The sequence below is a fragment of the Lutra lutra genome, chromosome 15, assembly GCF_902655055.1.
Source record: "Lutra lutra chromosome 15, mLutLut1.2, whole genome shotgun sequence".
NCBI lineage: Eukaryota > Metazoa > Chordata > Mammalia > Carnivora > Mustelidae > Lutra > Lutra lutra.
The window spans coordinates 68,215,728-68,236,265 of record NC_062292.1 but is presented as its reverse complement, the minus strand read 5'-3'; the positions used below and the strand labels follow the sequence as shown (position 1 = coordinate 68,236,265).

Below are 20,538 nucleotides of genomic sequence, written 5' to 3'. Positions count from 1 at the left end.
GGAAACCTGGGGAACTTCCCTGGAGGATGGCGTCAGAGACCAAGACCTGGCTGCCAGGTGCCCAAGACGCCCCCACGTGTCACACCTCCTCAGGCCCCTTGCCACAGAGAACCAGGACGCAGGCGGTGCCAACTCACGCTCCCCGGGTGTTTCCCTCTGCGGCTGCATTAAGCTAAACATGAGTTCGCGCTGGTGTCTCACCTCTAATCCATGATGACTCGGGTCCTTCTAGACTCAGCCCCTCACTTATCTGTAGACTCCTGCTCCCCCGGGGAGCACCGTGCGCCCCAGAGATCTGGCATTTACTTAGGTCTAACCCAGCGGGCTAGACTGAGCTTGTTAACAAGACGTCCGCGGGATGCGTAGCGGCCAGAGCCCAGGGCTAGCCTTCCTTGCCGCTGTTTCACAGATGCCGCTCATTTCTGAGTTCCTGGGTCCACAGCTACGCCCCTCCTCAGGGAGCTGATTTCATTCATTTATGACACAGTTTGAGCCTCTGGTTACATTCCTCATCCCGTCCTGGGGTCCCCTGACCTCCTAGATGACATGTTTCTCCTTTGCATGTCCTAGGGTCCTCTGCTGGAAGGTTCTATGGGTCTTGGTAAATGCGCGGGCGGTGTCACGTATCCACCAGGACAGGACTGTGCACGATGGCTCCGCTGTGCTGGGAAAGCTCCCGCATTTCTTGACATGGTGTTTCCTTCTTGTCCTGCCTCAGAGCCCTCACTTTATTTTCTCCCTCCAGTCGTTTGGCAGGAACACATTGTGCTTCTGTCTGCTGAGCGAGAAAACATCCATCCCGGGGGTGCCTGGGGACCCCAACCAGTGAAGCGTCTGCCTCCAGCTCCGGTCGTGATCCCGGGGTCCTGGGATCAAGTCCTGCATCAGGCTCTCTGCTTAGCGGGAGGCCTGCTTCTTCCTCTCCTCTGCCCCTCCGACCCCACTTGTGGTCTATACCTAATAATAAATAAAAAATCTTGTTGAGGGGCGCCTGGGTGGCTCAGTGGGTTAAGCCTCTGCCTTCGGCTCAGGTCATGATCCCAGGGTCCTGGAGACGCCGGCCTGCTGTTCCCGCGGCTCCCGTCCTTCCAGGCTCTCAAAGCACAGCTCAGCCCTCGGCCGTGTTCCCCGAGGGCAGCAGCCGCAGGGTCCGAGGCACGGCTCCTGCAGGCCAGTGGCCTTCCCTGTCCGCGGCGGCCCCACGGGTTCTTGTCGGCCCTTGGACGCTCTTTCTGTTCTTCCCCCGGCTCTGGAAACTTGTAGCGGGCGCCTGCGTGGCTCCGTCGCTAAGCGTCTGCCTTCGGCTCAGGTCATGATCTCGGGGTCCTCGGATCAAGCCCCGCATCGGGCTCCCTGCCTAGCGGGGATCCTGCTTCTCCCCCCCCTCCTCCCCCTGCTTGTGGTCTCTTGCTCTGTCAAATAAACTTAAAAATCTTAAAAAAAAAAAACCCCAAAACCGTGTAGTTGAAGTGCTGGCGAGGGACGTCTAGCCCACGTTACCTGAAGTGGGGCCTCCCACTCACGGCTCCCTCGTGTCGCACTGTGGCCTAGTCCGTACCCTCGTGCATGGGACACCATCATCACTTGACTTTCCTCAGTTGGCATGAGCAGCGGGACAAGCCGGCCCCGCTTGGTCTCGGAGCTCAAGACCAGAAGTCACTTGGAGAAGGGCTGGGCGGAGAGGCCCCCCACTGTTTTGACCGTTGTCCCTGAGGTGAGGGGGCGCTAGTCTTGCCATCGCATTGGTTGGCAGGAAGGACCTTTCTGCGCTCCTCCCTCAGCCCGGAGGGGTTGGGGACCAGCTGTGCACCCGCAGCCCTCCCAGCACCTTCAGCACCTTGGTGGACTGAACCCAAGGGCCACTCCTTCCAGGTCCCGCCTGGTAAAACCCCTGGAACCAAGCTGCTTTCGGCGAGCCTCCTCGCCCCCAAAAAACGACTCCGAGAGACACAGTGACATCAAAGACCACGTCATTTATTTACAAAGGCCAGTGTGGACGTTGGGGAGGGAGGGCAAAGCCACACAGCCATCCTCTCTGGACTTCTTGGGACCCTTTCCCACCTGGAGGAGACCCTACTTCCGCACGCTCAGCTGTGCATGAGCCTTCCCCGCGCTCCGAGAGCCACATCCAATTCCAGATCAGAGGCATGACTGCCGCCCTGTCCCTTCCTTCCTCAAATAGAACTTTCTGGCCTGGAAGCAAACAGTGAAGACTCCAAAGGCCAAGGACGCGGGGGCGTGGGGGAGCCTCCTGTACCGACCCCCTCCCACGAGGCGGAGGAGCGGCCACACTACCCTCGGGGATGCAGCACCAGGGGCCCGAGGGGCCCAGCTCTCTGGACTGTTTGTGTTCCCGCCAGAGACTGGCCCTTTTGCCCACTTCTCTCTGGTAGGAGAGAGCGCGGAACCAAAAAAATACCCCCTGTGCAACTCACTTACACGCGCGCACACACACACCCACTGCCGGGACAGACCCCAACCCCTTCACGTCTTTCGAGAGGGCTCCAACCAGTGGTACGCGGGGACACTGGCGGGTCCTTGCCCCGGAGCCGGGAGGAGCCCCTTCCTCCAGCTCCAGCTCTGTTAGCATCTCGAGGCCTTCTCTACCTGGCCTGAGCCCGCACTCTCCCACCTAAAGCAGCTGCAGGGCTTCTGTCCCCAAGTGTCAAGTCCAACTTCTGAGCCGTTGATTCGGTCGTTCCCCCCTTCCCTTCCTCCAGCGGATCTCCACAGGGCTGGACCGGGGCTCGTTAGCTCCTTGTACAGAGAGGGCGGTTGCCTCCCCCTTCAGGCAGGGAAGACAGGCTGCTTCCTCTCTTGGGACATCCCAACAAAACCTGGATGAGGGGACCAGGACAAGGGGTGAGGACGCCAAGAGCCTGTGCACCTGCTCCTCCCTCCGAGCGTGTGACCCTGGCTCGGGTCAGGCTGCCGGTGAGAGGAGGGGGGCGGAGGAAGGGGGAGTCCCCACGAGCATCCATACAAGCCCTTATGGGCCACGAGGAAGACCCCATCCCTGCCCCACCTCCGGGACGTCTGCAGGCTGCACGAGGGGCCCTGCAGGGGGGCCAGGAGCAGGGACTGGGCCGTGACACTGTGAAAACAGCCCGCGCAGCCCTGCAGGACCCGGACAGAAGACTCCGTAGGAGATGTACAAGTGAAACCAGAATCGTCAGAGCTCCGGGGCCAGGCCTGCGGCCCTGAAGCCAACCTCCTTTCTGGAGAGGATGGGGAAAGATGGGGACGGCAGGCACAGAGAGCAGGGGCTGGCGCCCGGGAAGGGGAGAGGCGGGAGACGCAGGCGCGCGGTTAGGAGAGCTGCGAGCCCAGGAGTCTCTCAATGGCTGCGTTGACGTCCCCTCCTGTGGCAATGAGGGCCTGCAGGTTGGCCTCACGGTTGATGAAGCCCATGGAATTAAGCTGTTCGAGTTGCTGCTGGAACCGCACTTCTGGTGTCTGCACCTGGAGGGGACAGGTGAGGGACACACCTGTGAGGGACACACAGGACCCACACCCCGGGGCCAAGGGAGGGGGAGCAGGAAGTCATCTCGCATGTCCTCATGGTCAACCAGTGGCCAGGGAGGGGTGATCAGCCAACAGGGGCCAAGGAGCCCGCACCCCAGGCCACTAAACGACTGGGATAGAAGGTGGGACGTGTCTCACGTCCGACTCATCCGCCCACGTTCCTGACCGCTTCCCCTCAGCGCTCGGGACACGTTCGCGGAGTTCTGGAAGCCAAATGCAGCCAACCCCAGCCGCGTCCACACGGAGCCAGGGAAGAGGCCGGAGAAGGGCCTGGGCGAGAAAGACCCCATTGGGTTTTGCTCAGCCAATCGACAAATACACGCATTTAGAAAAGCGAAGGCTTTTCGTGTTGGACCCTCCTGTAAACATCTGGAAGTGCTTCCCTGTGGGACATGGAGGCGGGAGGAGCCTAGATCTTCACTCAGGAGCCCACCGTCCTCTGACGGGACGGCGGCACCCCCACAGGAAACGTGCGAGAACCTTCGGCGGTGTTCTGTGCCATCGCCCACCGCAGGCCAGGCCCCGGGGACTCTGGGCGCCAGCTTTCTGCGGGCTCCGCAGCACAGAGCCTCCTATGGAACTGGGCTCGCTGAAGGTTCTGCTGAAAGGCTTTTCCCAGGGGAGGTACGAAGGCCAGAAAAAGAAGGGCCTCACCCGGGGTCAACCCGACTCCCCAGCTGATGCCCGGGCCTTGACTTGGCGCCCCAGGGCTCTAGCGACCTCATCCCCCAGAAGCTTCCTCCCCTTCCTTGGCGCTGGAGGCGGTTGCAGTCCCTGAGAGCCCCCTGATGGCAGCACCAGCGATGGGACACAGCGGCTGACGCTCCCACTCGGGAACCGGCATGCCTCGGTCAGAATCTCGGCTCTGTCACCGACTTACTGGCTGTGTGACTCTGAGCAAGCCATTTGGCCTCTCTGGGCCTCTGTCTCCCCTCTCATGGCTGGGAGAACATGGAGCAAACGCGCCCTCCCACAGAAGGTGCTCAGAACGGTGCGTGGCAGCCCGGAGGGACGGTCACTAGTCTCAGCCCCATGTCGTGGCAGTGGGAACTGAACATGGGGAAGGCAGCAGCCCATCCGAGGCCAGCGGGTGGCCAACTAGAGCCTGAGGCCGGGCTGGCTGACTGCACATGGTCCGCTGTCTCCATCCTGCGGCCCCGCCCCCCAGTGCAGCCCTACTCCCCGTACCTGTGAGCCCCCTCCCCCAGCCAACAGCTGGACCATCTGTTGCACGAGATGCTGCTGAGCGCTGGGGGCCCCCGCTGGAGAAGATGTGGCAGGGGGCACGGGCGAAGAGGTGGGGGCCTCGGGTGCAGACCCGGTGTTGCTGCCTGCTGAGGGGGCTGGGGTCCGGGACATCCCAAAGGAGCCAAGGCTGCAGGCAGGAGAGACCAAGAGGTGGGAGGCAGCCTCTGAGATTGTGATGGGCGCATGAGGTCCAGAGGGAAGAGGGGCGGGAACAGGAGAGCAGACCATGGTGGCTGTGAGGTGCGCCACGGGAGGGGGAAGGGAGGAGGAGCCCGAACCTTGCTGCCCCCCGGGGTACCCCCTCACCTGGTACCAGCCCAGGGGCCTCGGTCTGTAAGGTCTGCAGGCCCTGCTGGATCTGCAGCAGGGCCTGCATGGCGCGGGGGTTGGTGAGGACAGACAGGGACTCCGGGTTCTGCATCTGGTGGGAAACAGGCACAGGAAGGCCATGGGAGGTGGCCTGATGGACGAGGAGGCCACCTGCGCCCCAAGGCCAGAGCTCTGCCCTGCCCTCCAAGCCGGCGCTCAGGGCCTCACTCACCTGCTGGAGGAAGACAGGGAGCTGCAGGCGGAGCTGCTCCTGGAGCTGGGGGTTCCCCGCAAAGAGCGGCACATTCACCATCATCTGCAGGGGTGAAGGCAGCAGGGGAGGCTGGGCTTGTCCGCCTCAAGAGTCCCCATTGCCCCGGTCTGAGGGACGCGTGGCTCTCAGGGTACCCCGGAGGCATACTCCTGGGCGGCGAGCCCAGGTGTTCACCCCACGCTGGGCGCTGATGGCAGTGTCCGCAAGGTCACGGCGCTCACTGCGCCACGCCCGTTCTGGGCACTTCTAAGAACTCACGGAGCCTGCACAGCTCCGGGATGGAGGAGCCACTGCCGAGACCGCTGGCAAGCCAACAAACCGGGAGGTTCCGTGTGGGCCTGAGACCCACGCCCCGCGGCTGACTCGGGACCCAGCGGCCCAGCGCGAGCCACTGCCCCCGGCGCACCCCTCAGGGCAGCTGCATACCTGAGCAGCAAAGTCGGGGTTCTGGGCCAGCGTCTGCATCATGCCTCGCATGTAGGGAGCCGAGATCACATTCTGCATCAGCTGGGGGTTCTCAGAGATCTGCTGGAGAAGGGCCTGCATCTCTGGGCTGTTGAACACCCCTGGCACACGGAAGAAAAGGCAACAGGAGAAAAGGGGTCCAGATGGAAACCAGGTGCCGCCCTTCCATCTCCCTCCTTGTAATGCTGCCCGGTTACCTGGCTCAGAGGGCAACACGGGCCCCCAAGTACAGGGGCACGGGTCCCTCTTCCCGGTTGGAAACTGGGTCTCTCTCATTCATGCCCCTCCGACTGCTCCTACCCCAGGCTTGACGTCAGGGTTGCAAAGGGTCTGACAGAGATCACCTAGACTCGCAGTTTGCAGGCTTGTCTTAGTGCCAGAAGCCTTTCCTCAATCCACATCTCATTCCAAAACCAAGTAGGCCAATGGTCTGCTCAGAGCCCGGCAGGATGGCTGGAGCCCCTCCCACTTGGTCCTTCCTTCTCCCGGGGTTGGCCCGGGCACCCCAGGACTGGAGTACAATTTTAAAGCAGTGGATCAGGATCAAATCCCTGATTTTACAAACAAGGGAAATGAAGCATACGGAGGGAAAGGGACTTTCAGATCAAGGTACCTGCCCACCCCCAGCCTGGGGCACAGAGAAATCAGGGCATCTACCAAAGATACCCCTGGGCTCATACGTACAGTCATAGCCCAGATACATAGGGCATCCCCAACAGTTGTGCAGTGCATAACCCCCCCTTCCGTGCAGCTCTGCACATCCCTCTCCCCCAGCCTCACACCTGTCTGCCCCATGTGTGCCCCGAGTCCTCCCTCGCAAGCTCCTCCCCAGTCCGACCCAGTGCCGCTGGACAGCTCCATTAGGGGCTACAAGAACTTCAGAGGTGAGCCACCACTCAGGCTGCTCCCAGGGACAGGAGACGCAGCCCACACCACCCCACGTCCTCTGAGGCTGCAGAGCCCCCTCCGTGGCTTCAATACAGTCTCACCTGTCTTCATACTCTGGGGCAGTGTGAACCCCATTCAGTCCTGGGGCACAGGGACCACCCTGATGACCCCACTAAACTCCTTCCCCCCTAGGACATACCTGACCCCAGGCTAGCCGCATTGATCCCAAAGGGGTTCGAGACTGTTGGGTGCACCTGGCTGGTTCCCGATCCTCCGGTGCCCTCCCCACCGGACCCGGGGGCCTGGGAGGTGGGGGGCGAGGGGCTCCAGGGGTTAGGGAGGGGTTCTCGGTTCTCAGTCCGCAGAGGCTGGGAGGACGAGCTGTCGGAGTTCCCGGTCAGGGAAGAGAAGGGATTGTTGCCAAACTGGGAGGAGGGAAAGGTTTTGGGTTAAGGACTGAAACAAACCAGGGCTTAGGGCCAGGCCCCTGCGTCCTCTCTCCTAACAGCCTCCCCTCCCTGGAAAAGGGACAGGGGCCTGAGACCCCCAAGGGCAGCTCACAATGGGCAGCTACCCCCTCATCCCGCAGCGTAGGAGCTGGCCAGTGCTGGCGACCCGGGTCACAACAGATAACTGGAAACTTCCCGTCCCTCCCGGTGGCTCTAAACTTTTGGTTTCTAGTCTCCTCTGCGCCCCGTGGGACTCCACACGCACCCTTCCCATTGCAAAACAACATATCTGTCTTCCTTAGCTCTTAAGGGGCAGAGACAGGCTCCTCTTTGCACCTTCCCCTGATGTAATTGTTGGCTTGACAGGAGCTGCCTCTAGCTCAGCCCAGATTGGCCTCCAGGTTTCCCCTTTTCCAGCCGTCTTGCTCTAGCACCCACTCCCCAGAATCTGCCCCCCTCCACCGGGGCCCCTAAATGGCTTTCCATCCCCCGAGGGCCACAAGCCCATCTCTGGCTGAGCATTCCCTCCCCCCGCTGCTTCCCACACCGCTTCCTCCTCCTAGGCCTGCTTCAGCTAAACAGGCCCTCTGCACCAGGCTCCCCGCTGTGTCACTGCCCCGGGGGTCTGCACCCCATCAGATGGTGTGCTGCCTAAGGCAGCCCTGGAAGTCCTTCCCTCCGGGTCCACTGCACCTGGGAAAGAGCCCTGTGCGGGGGTATCCGCACCCTATGCTCCCGCTCAGGCTCCCTCTCCGGAGGGCCTGGGTAGGCTGCACCTAAGCAGGAGGCACTGAACTCGCCGTGGGACTTCCTGTTACGGGGAGCAGAGCTCACCAGGACCCCAGCCCTGAGCCACGCCTCCTTGGTCTGACCAGATGCCTGCTGACAACGGGCCCAGGCCCACGCACGACCCCACGGCTCTGTGCCTGCTTCTGCCGTCCTGTCCTGATGCCCCACACCCACCATGGCTGGGTTCTGGTACGCTCTGGGGACCAAACCCCTTTCCAACCTCCCTCCAGCAGTAACAGCGCCATTTATGGAGCACCTACTCTGTGCCTGGCACATTTATTCTAATGTTTACAGCAGCCCTCCGATACACCAGCTCTCAAAGTGTGGTCCTGGGGCCCGTCCACGGCTTTGTATAGCTCTGGGGGGTTGTTTGCTTTTCTTCCCTTTTATTGTCTTTCTGACTGCACAGTGGCCTTTTCCAGAGGCTCCGTGACATGGGACATTGCAAGAGCCCGAATTCCGAAGCCCGGCTGGGAGTCCAGCTGGCCGGCGGTAAAGCCAGACCTTAAGGACGTCGGCAAACGTTAAAGCAAGGCCACGCTCCGCTCACGTGCTGTTTAGGAAAACGAAGTCATTTTTTTAGAAGATTATGCCGTTTATGTTAACGTGTAGCACATTTCCTCTTATTTTAAAACCAATTACTACACCTTCCTTGCGTTTCCCAGCTGTAATTCAGATGCGGTGAAGAGGGACAGCTCCAACCCTCAGAAATAGAAGCTCTTTGGGTCCCCAGGTTCCTAAGCGTCTAAGGTGGTCTGAGGCCCCAAGGAGCAGGAACCTCTGCTCTACTGCGTCGTCTCCAGTCTGCAGGCGGGAAGCTAAGTCTCAGGAAGGAGGGACCCGCCCACACCACCAGGAACCGGCGAGCCCGAAGCCCAGTTCGCGGACGCCAGCTCTCCGCTCCTCCCCGGGGCTCCCGCGCCTGGCGTGTGTCGGAGCGAGCCAGAGTGCCTGCCGGGAGCCTTTCTCAGCTACTGGGTTTTTTTTAACCATGTGCACGCATTACTTTTATGAACATTTTTAATTAACTACTTACATGTAATTTCAAATAAATAAGTTCCTTTTTTTCTTTATATAACTTTTTATTAAAATAAATTCTTTAAGGGATGCCTGGGTAGCTCAGTCGGTAAAGCACCTGCCTTCAGCTCAGGTCAGAATCCCAAGGTCCTGGGATTGAGTCCCACATCAGGCTCCCTGCTCAGTGGGGAGTCTGCTTCCCCCTCTGACCCTCCTCCCTCTCGTGCTCTCTCTCTCTCTCAAGTAAATAAGAAAAATCTTAAGAAGAAATTTGTTTAGGGGCACCTGGATGGCTCAGTGGGTTAAAGCCTCTGCCTTCGGCTCAGGTCATGATTTCAGGGTTCTGGGATCGAGCCCCACATTGAGCTCTCTACTCAGCGGGGAGCCTGCTTCTCCCTCTCTCTCTGCCTGCTTCTCTGCCTGCTTGTGATCTGTCTGTCAAATAATAAAATCTTTTAAAAAGAAAAAAGCTTATTCTTAAAAAAAAAAAGAAGAAAAAGAAGAAATTTGTTTAAAAGACTCCTAATTGATCCCTATATGCACTTTCTAAATTTGAAAGAGCAATGCCAAGAATAACCAAGAAGACGTTGGAGAATAAGGCGGGGGTTTACTCTACGGGGGAACCCAGACTTAGTGAAGACAACGCGGTATTGCTGTAGGGACAGACCGACCAGCGGAGCCCTGGACAGTCAGCAAGACACACACTGATCTGTGTGGAGATGTGCCGCAGGCCGGAGGTGGCGCGGGCAAGGAAATCTGTTGGGTTACCATGAACCACAAGGAGCCAGGGATTTTCTCTTCCTCCAGGAGAAGGTCACGTGGGACCCCACCCTCCCACCTGGGCAAAGGTTTGGGCAGAGGGTGGGCGGCATTCAGTGTGCGAAACTCCATCAAGACACACATTACAACAGGGGTACCTTTCCGAAGCCGTATTACTCTCCAGAAAGACATTTTTTAAACGTTTTTGAAAAAGCAAGTTAAAAATGAAAGGAACAGCAGGATGCCACTTCTGTGAGGTTTAAAGACATGCAGATCAGTGCTGTGGGCTCTTAAAGGCTACAAACACAGGCCGTGAAAGAAGGAAAATGATAAACAGCCCAACTTCCTGGAGCCAGTTCGCTCTAGAGACAGAAAAGGGTAAAATGGGGCAGGGGTACCTGGAGGCTGCGATTCTATCTGGAACATCTTATTTGCAAATACTAAACACGTCCAGGAAACTAAAAAATACTAACATCAGGTGCCTTTGAGGTGGACAAGAGGTGGCCGGGACATGGAAATAGAAGGACCCCTTTGGTTTACCTTGTGTAACTTCGGAACGTGGAAGTGTATAAATGTATAACATATTTAGCATAAATTAAACTTAAAAAAAGAGCCAAAGCTCTTATGAAGCTACACGTGTCAGCACGTTAGGGCAGCAGGGACACAAAAGAACGCTGTGTTTTTCCTATACTGTTTCTGCACTTGGAATAATTCTTTTTTTTTTTTTTAAAGATTTTATTTATTTATTTGACAGAGAGAGATCACAAGTAGACAGAGAGGCAGGTAGAGAGAAAGAGAGAGAGGGAAGCAGGCTCCCCGCTGAGCAGAGAGCCCGATGCGGGGGCTCGATCCCAGGACCCTGAGATCATGACCTGAGCCGAAGGCAGAGGCTTAACCCACTGAGCCACCCAGGCGCCCCCACTTGGAATAATTCTTAAGGTACTTTCGAAAGCGCATCTTCCCAAGCTGGATCCCAGAGACTAAACCAATAAAGAGCTCAAAGAAGGGGACAGGAAGCTCCTTACTGATAAGCCCCGGGGGTGACGCTGACACAGGTGATCTGTGGGCCACACAGGAGACACACTGTGCTGGGCTCAGCAATCCCACCCCAGCTCTACCTCATGACCTCTGAGCCCCTGGTGCACGAGACAGTCAGATCCCTTGGACACCACGCCTGCCCAGCATCCCCAGGGAATTCCGCTACCAGCCGCCCCACTGCCTTGGCCCCTCACCAGGCTGGACCGTCCCTGCCTATGCTGCAGAAGTGCTTCAAGCCCAGGCCCACTCTCGGAGGGCTGGAGCAGAAAAGAGGAGCAGACATCACCCCAGGCTTGCCTGGGTCGGGGGAGGGACTCCTGAGCCCCAGCAGCCCGCCCCTAGCCCGGCCCCCGGCCCCACCTGTTCCCGGGCAGCACTGAACATCGGCTCTTGGATGTCTGTGTACATGCGGCGGAGGGCGTTATACCCCCCGGGGATGCTCTCCAGGTTGCTCAGGGCCCGGTCCTGGTTCCGCATCATTTCCTGCATCATGGCTGGGTTCCGAGCAAGCTCCATGGTCTGGTGGGGAAGGGAGAGACAGGAAGAATCCTAGCACCAGGGACGTACCAAGCTTGGACGAGGGTGGGCCCTGGAAGGGGCGGGGGGGTCCTGCATCAGGCGGGCAAACTGAGTAAGAAAGGACATGAGAAGGAGGAAGAGGCAGCAGAGGAAATCAACAGCTACTGAGCACCTACTGCATACAGACACCAGGCACAGCCACGTACTCGACCGAAGTCGTGGCATCCCCACAACACTCGTCCCAAGGAGACATTCCTGTCCCTATTCTGCAGATGAGGAAACCGGCTGAGACTCACTGGGGACACGGAGCCAGGGAGTGGTGGAACCAGGTTTCCGGGCCAGGAAGGTCTGTCTGCCCGAGACCGACTGTGGTTCCTGCCGATGACCACGAGTCGGGGAGGGAAGGCATTCAAGCCAGGACAACACTCCCCACACCCTCTCACACTGGCCTGGGGTTTCTGGCTGGCCAGACCACACGAAACCCGAGGATGGGGGCTTTCTCTCTGGAGCCAGCAAGGCTCAGTGTCAGTTAAGGGCTGCCCGTGTGGATGTCGGCCAGGAGACAAGCAGTCCGTGACGCAGGTAGCCACACACTGTGCCTTATCCCCACGGACTGGGGATGCCTTCCTGTCCTTACTCCCAAGCCCGCTCCGCACCTGCCTCTCTGCCACACCTTTATGTCCATGCTGGGACCCTGACTCCTGGTCCTGTGACTCCCGCCCTCACTCAGTGTTTCCCCGGGGACTTCCGCGCACCAGGCACTGCTCTAGACGGTGAAGACAACACCTTCAAATCCTCGCCCTGAGGGAACTTCTCTCCAGTGAACCCAGCCCGGTGCCCACAGCCCTGCAGCCAGCATCTGTCTGTGTCCCTCGCTGAGCTGGGCAGTGAGCCGCAGCTCCCAAAGGCCAACGCGACACTGCATCTGCGGGGTCTCTGGCTGCCACCAGCCCTGCCCAGCCCCGGGGCTCCGAGAGTGCCCTCCTGCCCCCGCACCTGCTGTCCCTCACCCTGGGCGCGCTCCTCTTTCTCCTCCTCTGGGTCTCAGCTCTGGGGACACCTTCTCCAGAGGCCTCCCCTGAGCCCCAGGGCAGGGTTGGGAGCCCTGTCCGGGCTCCTGGGAGCTCCTGCGGGTGCCTCTGCGATGGCACCCACTGCTCAGCATGATAACCACGAGCCCGCTTGGCCCACTCACCTCGGAGACCGGATGTTCCCGGAAAGCGAGGCCTCCCGCTGCGGGGTCCACAACACAGGTGCACGGGGCGGTGCATGTGCACATGAGACCAGGCGGGAGGAGGCGGCCCCACCCCCGCCGTGCCTCCCACGTACCTGCCTCATGAGCTCGGGGTTGTTGAGCATGTGGCTGATCTCGGGGTTCCGCTCCATGAGCTGCTGCATCTGCGGGTTCGCCATGATCATGTGGCGCATGAGGTCGGGGTTGGACATCATGTCCTGGACCAGCGGGTTCTCCATGATCTGCGACAGCATCTCGGGGTTGGACATCAGCTGTCTCTGCATCTGCTGCTGCAGCTCCATAAAGTTGGCAGAGCCCAGGCCCAGGCTGCCCAGGCCCAGGATGCCCCCGAAGCCAGCTGCGGGAGGGGCGGGGTCACCAGCGGCCGAGAGACCCCGCCCCCACCAGGCCGCAGCCAGGGCGGCCACGTGCTCAGGGCTCCGGGACCAGCTGCTCCTCCACTTGTCGCCTCTCCCCTTGTCCGTCCTTCCATCCTCCCCACCCCCGCACCCCCACCCTGCTCCACTGCCCTCCTAGACGGAGACCTCAGACCTCGCTGGTGGCACAGGTTGAGCATTGGGCACAGCGCAGAGAGGGGGTGCCCTGCAGGGGGCCTGCCGAATGAACAACAAACTTCCCCCAACCAGTTGCTGCTGGACCCCCTTGCCCCCCAGCCCCGCTCCGATAGCCTCACCCTCCGTGCTCCACACCCCTAGCTGCATTGCCCTCCCTCTTAACGCTCATCCATGCTCCCCTCCTCCAGGAGGCCCTGGGAGGCCAGTTTCTGCCCCAGCTCCACCCAAGTCCCAGTGTCTGGAACCTCAGGCCCAGGGGTCCCTCGCCCCACCAGCCCGGGAGCAGGGACCACACTCCTGCCTCCTCCTGGATCTCCCTGACTCCCCAGCCCCGGACAGGATAGAGCACTCCTCCCTGAGGGCTTACAGAGTATGGACGCAGCAGCACTGGGGGGTCCCTCCCCAGCCCCCGGGGAGGGCCCCCCCCCACTGCTCCTCCGGCTGCCGCTGCCAGCGTCTGAAGCTGCACTGCCAGAGGTGGACGGCTGGGCGGGGGTGGCAGGCGAGGCAGGCGTGGTGGACGGTGCCGAGGCAGGGTCCGGAGTGGAGGGGGAGGACACAGCGCCAGCAGCTGGGTCTTGAGCCCTGAGGACAAAGTCCTAGCTGAGGTGAACCGGCAAGGGGAGACAGAGTTCCTTTCGGGGCACCTCCTGCCCTAACCTTAGCGGCCTCAGGAACCACAGGTGGTGCTGGGGGCGGGGGGAGGGGGGGAGATCAGGAGGGAGGAACTGGTACCACCTATCTATCTGCCTTGGGGTGTTGCGGAGAGGGAGGTGAGCTTCCTTTCCCCTGCAGGGGAGACCCCAGGGCTGCCTGGCAAGCCCTCTGGGAGCCGCCTTCCTGGGCATCCGCATGGCCCTCCGGGTTCGGGGAGCCACAGGTGAGAGTGAGGCCTGGATGGGGAAGCCCAGTCCGCAGCGGTATCTGGTCCTCTCGGGGACTTACTTCTTCCTTATTTTATTTATTTATTCCTTTATTTGAGAGAGAGAGAGAAGGAGCAGGGGGAGAAGCCGAAGGAAAAGCAGGCTCCCGCCAAGCAGGCAGCCCGATTTAGGACTGATCCCAGGACCCTGGGTCACGACCAGAGCAGAAGGCAGACGCTTCACTGACCGCCCCGCAGGCGCCCTGGACTTACTTCTGCGGGGTCTTGATGACCAGGTGGACAGTGAGCCCGTCCTTGATGCCGTGCTGGCTCAGGGTGTCCCCGTCCTTGAGGATCTTGCCTGCGAAGATCAGGACCAGCTGATCCTGCTGAGCCTTAAACCTCCTGGAGATCTCCTCTTTGAACTGTGGTCAAGAGGCAGAGGTCACGGCTCAGCCCCCCTGGGTTCCACCCACAGGGACCCTGCCTCTGATCTGGGGAGTCCCCTCTGCAGTCAAGGCCCCATCCACCCAGCGGCCACGAGCAGCTCCCTTGTTAACCTAAGAGACAACCAGGGACAGGTTCCTGTCTCAGCTTAACCCCACGGTCGTGCGCCCTAGAAGGCCCAGCCAGTTCCCTCTGCCTCCCTCCTCCGCCCCTTCCCCCAGCCCCTGGGGACCATGGCGCTGTGCGCGGGTCTCTCTGTCCCAACTCCTTCGGCAGGCTTGGACCCAGGCCTGCCTCCCTTCAGCCCTCGGTTCTAGACTCCGGGTTCTCCTGCCATCCAGCCTTCCTGCACCCATCACCGCACCCAGACCCCGGTGATCTCACAGCAGCTAGTCTCTGTCCCGTGAGACAGATAAGAAGTTCCACGTCCACTTTCAGGATGAGGAAACTGGGGATCAGCACAGTTAGGTAACTTGCCCTGGGCGGCCTGGAACTGGGCGCTGACACCAAAGCCCTGGCTCTTGACCCAACACAGGGCTCTGAGCTAAGCTGATTCCCAACGGAGCTCTGCGGCAGGCGGGCACTGGCATTCTACGGCAGGGGAGGGGGCAGTGATGGCCCCGGAGACTGGCTTGGGAGGGTCGGACCGCCCGGATCTATCAGCTCCCCCCCCAGAAACAACCAAAGCAGCCCGAACGGGACCCTCTCCGTCCAGAGTGCACTTGCTCCGCGAGGCGGCTGCCAGCTCCCCTCCCTCCAACCGGACGGCCTACCTCACGCCCCGCCTGTGAGAAATCCTGGAGCAGCCACGGGGCGGGGGGCGGCGGACACGGGCCGTGTCCCCTCATTCACTCAACCAACGCGCTTTCACTGAGCACCTACTGCACACCGCAAGCCCCGGAGGGGCCGAGGGCCCACTGGAACCCCCTCAGCGTGAGGCTGTGGGACGAACGACCACCGAGGGAAGCGCTCCCCCAGCGCCCGCGCCCTGGCAGCCGGGGCCGCCCCCCGTCCGCTCCCCCGGCACAGCGCCGAGGCCGGGGCCGGCCGGCCGCAGCCCCCCGGCCCCCCGACCGGTCCTCGGGGCGCACGCTGCCCTCAGCCCGCGCGTCCTTGCCCTCCGCGGTGCGAGGCGCCCCCTCCCCGCTCTCCGCCACGCCCCCAGCCCAGGCCACAAGGCGAGACCCGGCCTGGCGTCCGCCGCACGCGCCGCGCTCCCCCAGCTCCCGCGCGGGACGCCCGCAGCCGCGATCCTGCCCCGCCGCCCCTCCGAGAGCCCGCGGGGCCCCCGCCCTCCCCGCCCGCCGCCTCGGAGTCGCCGCTCTCCCCGCAGACCCCTCCGCCGCCGCCCTCGCCGCGCGCACTACCTCCTTGACGGAGGCTCGATCGCAGATCACAATTTCCTCCTTGTCCTTGGGGGTCTTGACGGTGACCCGAATGGGGGGCCTGGCCTCGGCCCCGCTCGGCTCCGCCATGCCGCCGCCGCCGCCACCCGGCCGCCCGCCAGCCCGTCCCGGCTCCTCCTCCTCCTCCTCCTCCCCGCCCCGCAGCCCGGCCGGCTCGGCTCCGGCCTCCGCCCCTCCGGCCTCCGCCCTCCAGCCTCCACCCTCCCCTGCCCTGCCCTCCCCTCCCCACGGCCCCGCAGCCCTCCGGACCCGCCGCGCCCACAGCGCCCCGGGCGGCCTGGTGGGGGCACTGCAGCCGAGGCGGGGCGGGCCTCGCGGGCGGGGCGGGGCGGGGCGGGGCAGGGCGCGGCGGGGCGGGCTCCCCGAGACAGCCAGCCGCCCGCCCGGACCCGCAGCCTCCCCGGCAACTGACGCTCCGGGACAAAGCGCCATGTCCCTGTCGCCGCCGCGCCGCCCCGGGCCTCTCCCGACCCGAAGGCTGGGCTGGCCCGCGTCTGGACGTCCGCCCAGGTCTCACCTCTAGGACCGACCACGTCCCCGGAGGCCGTGGCCCGCACGAGTCTACTAAGCGCGGTTCCCGGGGCCTTTCGGAGCCTCGGCCCGTCTCACGGGGCCGTGCGTGACGTAGGGAACCGCTCGGGAAAGTAACCGGACGTGTGCCTGACAAAGACTGGGGTTGCTTTTTCGGTTTCTGGTCGTGGACTGTCAAGCGGGCATGCTGACGCTTCTCTCCCCGGGGGGCGGGGACGGGACTGGGCTGTTCAACGACCTTCCGGTCCTGTCCTCGTCCTTTCGCTCCCGCTCTTTTCCCCCCAACAACCGCGTGGTCCCCGGGGAAAGGCGAACTACAGTTCCCAGGGTGCGCCGCGAGGCCCCACGGAACTACAACTCCCGGCGCCCCCCGCGGCGGGGCGGCGTTGCGTCGCCTCCCCGGAGTCGGGCTGGGACCTCCGGGTCGCGCGGCGTTCCGGAGCGGACCGGAGCTCGGGGAGGTGCCCGCGGAGGCCCGCGGGAGGCAGCGCGGGGCCTGGCGCGGAGGCCCGGGCCTGGGAGCCGCAGGCATGCTGCGTCCCAAGGCTCTGACCCAGGTGCTAAGCCAGGCCAACACCGGCGGTGTCCAGAGCACGCTGTGAGTGCGGCCGGAGGGCGCGGAGGGGAGCTGGGGACGGGGCTCGGGGAGGGCCGGGGGCAGAGCGGCCGCGGCCCGCGGGGAGCACCGCGCTCTGCCCGGACCCTGCTTTCTGGACGCGCCCCGGCGGGAGGTGGGGCGAGAGCGCAGGCGTTGTTCTCGCCGCCCGAGCGCGTCCCTATCGCTTACCGCCGCCCACCAGGTTGCTGAATAACGAGGGATCCCTGCTGGCCTACTCCGGCTACGGGGACACGGACGCCCGGGTCACCGCGGCCATCGCCAGCAACATCTGGGCCGCCTACGACCGCAACGGGAACCAAGCGTTTAATGAAGACAATCTCAAATTCATCCTCATGGACTGCATGGTATGGAGAAGGGAGCCACTCCCTCTGTCCCCCGAGGAGATCCCCGTGGGGCGACCTCGCTCCCAGCCTGGATGGTTGGAGGGGCAGGGACAGGATCTCCGAGGGCTACTAAGAGCTGGTCTGCTGCAGCTCTGTGGTAGGCAGGACCCCAGGCAGCGTGCGGTGGTGAGCAGGGAGCTGGGGCCCCAGTGTCTGCCTGGGCCTCTGGTCTCTGCTGGCCGCTGGTCAGTCCCGGAGCCCTGCAAGCGCCTGGGAAGCTCTCTGAACTTCCTTACCGCGACTCTAACGCTGCAGTAATACCCCCAACAGGAGCTCGTGCACACGAGCTTGTGAAGATCATGAGAAAGGATGTAAACTGGGCAGTGTCGTTACCCCAGAGCCACAGGCTCACGGAAGCACAGCAGAGTCTCCAGACCCTAGGCCGTCCCTGCAGTTTACAGAAGAAGGAGCTGCAGTCCAGAAAGGGGAAGTAGCCATTAGACTGTGAATTTTCTGGGAACTGTCTCATGCACCTTCGTTTGTTCAGCCAACAGATGTTGAGGTCCCTGTGGTATTCGCGAGCACTAGGGAAAGAGGAGCAAACAGGACCGAAACTGCGGCCCTGACGTCTCACGGCAGCTCAGGGTTTTATGTGTATTATAAAATATGTATGTGAGTCAGAACACTAGGACGTAAGATATCGAAAATGCTACGTGAAATGGAAGTGAGGAGGGCACGTATTCAAGACAGTCTCACTGAAAAGATATTTCATTAAAGATCCAAAGGAAGTTGGCCAGCCGTACGGTCCTTTAGGGGAAGAACAGTTCTGACAGAACAGCAGATGCAAAGGCCCTGAGGTGCACTAATGTCTGGTCGAGGGTCAACAGGTTGATGTAGCTCAAGCGGCCTGGGAATGGGGGAGGTGAGTAGGAGGGAGGCCAGAGAGGCAGGGAGTGCTGCCCCTGGGCCCCAGTGCACAGCAGATGCCCAGTGGAAGTGTGCTGAACCAAATTGAAAAGGCCCAGAGTGAACTCTTCCCAAAGGATTTCCACTGTCCTGGGGCTCCCTGCCTCGTCCTCACCCCATGTCCAACCAAGGATGCCATTTCCGTTCTGCTGACGACTCCTGCGCGCTGCCTAACCTCGAATTGGTGCTGTAGGGCCGTAGCTTTCCAATGTCCTGTCTGCGCCCCAGCCGTAAGAAGTACCTGTGAAGTCAGAGCCCACACCCCCCAACTAAGACAAACATGCAGTGTGCTCCGTTACTCTTTTCCATGCCGACCCACCTCCTTAACTGATCGAACCCTAGAGTCAGACCTGCAATTAGAAAGTCTTTACCTTAGGAAAAAAGAACTCTACATTGGGTTTGCTTGCATGTTCCTTTCGGGGTCTTTGGGATGTACCCATGATAATGACATCACCCATCTGGACAGCCCTGGCCAGTTTCAAAACTCCGTCCTGTGTACCAGCACCCTCACCAGCTGGGAGGACACTGGAGTCATGGGAAGAGAAACCAAGTTTCTGCGAGGTCGAGGTTCCTAGGGGAGGTCAGTTAGCAGGGGCTGATCCTGGAGTCTGAGCTCAGGACCCCACGTCCAGGGCTGTGGCCAGAGCCCTTCGTCTGAAGCCCTTGCCATGCCCAGGGCATGGAAGGAAGATGATAGGCTCTGAAGAGGGGCCCTTGGGCAAAAGCGAGGGCTAAGGGTGCCAAGTGGAACCTCACATCCCTCCATGTCACCCCCACCAGGAGGGCCGTGTCGCCATCACCCGGGTGGCCAACCTTCTGCTGTGTATGTATGCCAAGGAGACAGTGGGCTTTGGAATGCTCAAGGCCAAGGTGTGTATATGCCCGTCCCTCTGGGCCTGTGGGCCCAGCCTTTGTGCTCTTCACGGCCCACTCCCACCCCACCACCTTCCTGGAGTCCGCTGTGGGCCAGCTCCCAGGAGCGGGGCGGGGAGGGGTGCTCAGCAGCGGGAGTCCCTCCAGCAGCGGACCCCGGGCCGGCCTGACTTCTCCTCCCTTCCTGCAGGCCCAGGCCTTGGTGCGGTACCTGGAGGAACCCCTAACTCAAGTGGCCGCCTCCTAGTGAGCCTCGGCTGAAGCTGGGCTCGGAAAAGAGCAATGACCGTGTGGAGGGGCAGGGCCCACTAGGAACCCTTTCTGGGTGGTGGGGGGAGAGCGAGACTTTGCTTTTTCCAAGAATAAACTTGAACTCCTATCTTGCGTGCTGACTGCTTTCTTGACCCTGGGGAGCCCAGGGAGGTGGGATGGAGCGAGCATTGCTCCGGAGAACCTGCCTCGCACCTTGTCCTCTGACAGCAGGGGCACCGCAGCGACTGGCTCAGCCCTGCGCTCTGAGCTTCTGGAAGTTCGGCTCCCTGACTGGCATACCTTTGGGAGTGATCTCGGAGGAGCAGCAGGCTGCTGGGGGGCTGGTGGTGGTCGTGTTGGACAGCAAGAATATAAGGCCCTGTAAGGCCAGCATCGTTCAGTCCCAAGTTGTGGGGGGGGTGGCTTTTCTGCTCTTGGGGTTGGAAGAGTGTGCACTAGCCGCCTACCAGGGCCCCCCCGCTCACATAGACCCTCCAGATCTTGAAGCCCTTTGCAGGCAGGTTGGACTGCAGGTCCTGGGGAGGGAGTCCGAGGCCTCTCAGGGGCCTTCCGTCTCCAGATCCCGCCCTGCGCTCAGCCTCCTCAGCTCGCCTGTCTTGTTTCTGCGGCAGGTCTCCCCCAGCTTGGGTCCTTACAGCGGGTCTGGACAGGGTGCTACCAGCCCTTAGCCGGGCGCCGCCGGAAGGGACCATCCCAGGGGGGAGGTAGGTTGCGAGTCTCAGCCTCACCCTGGGTGAGGAACGTGGCCCATCCCAGGCCCTGGGCTGTCAGGAGGGGCAGAAGTTGCCCTGTCCACAGTGCTGCTCCCAGAGTTCTGAACTGCGGCAGGGTGGATGGCACCCATCAGCCCCGGCCCCTCGCCCCAACAGCCCTTCCCCTGGTGCCCCCAATCACCCCCCAACCAGAGGCGCTGAAGGAAAAGCAGGAGAAGCAGGCTTCTGCCTGAGAGGCTCTTTCTCACTCACTGGTGGCTGCCCAGGTTGGTCCCTGGCCCCAGGAGCCCTAGCACCACGTACTCAGCCCTCAGCTGCTCTCTGAAGGTCCTGTGCCTGTCTCAGCTCCCCCCAGCTCTGCGTCCCCAGCCCCTGGACCGCCCACTCGCTCGGGCGGGCGGGCGTAGAGAGCAGACACTGAACCTGCCTAACTTGT

At 61.7% G+C, this 20,538-nt stretch overlaps 2 protein-coding genes across 3 annotated transcripts; one reads left to right on the top strand and one right to left on the bottom strand.

Moving 5' to 3' along the window:
- Window positions 1-1,953: 1,953 nt before the first annotated feature.
- On the bottom strand, window positions 1,954-16,867 carry UBQLN4 (ubiquilin 4). Of its 2 annotated transcripts, none has more exons than XM_047705345.1 (11): window positions 16,322-16,867; window positions 14,225-14,376; window positions 13,457-13,674; window positions 12,610-12,872; window positions 11,122-11,280; window positions 6,909-7,134; window positions 5,783-5,922; window positions 5,315-5,398; window positions 5,082-5,194; window positions 4,714-4,903; window positions 1,954-3,462 (listed from the first exon to the last, which is right to left on the bottom strand). In XM_047705345.1, the coding sequence occupies exons 1-11, from the start codon at window positions 16,865-16,867 to the stop codon at window positions 3,310-3,312; spliced, it is 2,244 nt and encodes a 747-aa protein (XP_047561301.1). In that variant the 3' UTR covers window positions 1,954-3,309. The 2 variants fall into 2 exon arrangements, with proteins under 2 accessions (XP_047561301.1, XP_047561302.1); XM_047705346.1 differs by lacking the exon at window positions 16,322-16,867 and adding an exon at window positions 15,766-15,933.
- Window positions 16,796-19,495, top strand: LAMTOR2 (late endosomal/lysosomal adaptor, MAPK and MTOR activator 2). Its single transcript, XM_047705350.1, has 4 exons — window positions 16,796-16,933; window positions 17,136-17,298; window positions 19,024-19,113; window positions 19,307-19,495. Exons 1-4 carry the CDS (start codon window positions 16,866-16,868, stop codon window positions 19,361-19,363), a joined length of 378 nt encoding a protein of 125 aa, XP_047561306.1. The 5' UTR covers window positions 16,796-16,865; the 3' UTR covers window positions 19,364-19,495.
- Window positions 19,496-20,538: the final 1,043 nt, after the last annotated feature.

What these genes read in the sequence shown, in the direction of transcription:
- LAMTOR2 (XM_047705350.1), top strand. Translation starts at nt 16,866, where the DNA reads ATGCTGCGTCCCAAGGCTCTGACCCAGGTGCTAAGCCAGGCCAACACC. An exon ending in GGCGGTGTCCAGAGCACGCT is followed by an intron (nt 16,934 to 17,135) that starts GTGAGTGCGGCC and finishes GCCGCCCACCAG; the next exon opens with GTTGCTGAATAACGAGGGAT. An exon ending in TCATCCTCATGGACTGCATG is followed by an intron (nt 17,299 to 19,023) that starts GTATGGAGAAGG and finishes CACCCCCACCAG; the next exon opens with GAGGGCCGTGTCGCCATCAC.
- UBQLN4 (XM_047705345.1), bottom strand. Translation starts at nt 16,867, where the DNA reads ATGCCTGCGGCTCCCAGGCCCGGGCCTCCGCGCCAGGCCCCGCGCTGC. An exon ending in TGCGGCTAGCCTGGGGTCAG is followed by an intron (nt 5,923 to 6,908) that starts GTATGTCCTAGG and finishes TCCGTGTGCCAG; the next exon opens with GGGTGTTCAACAGCCCAGAG. An exon ending in ACCCCGACTTTGCTGCTCAG is followed by an intron (nt 5,399 to 5,782) that starts GTATGCAGCTGC and finishes TCACCCCTGCAG; the next exon opens with ATGATGGTGAATGTGCCGCT.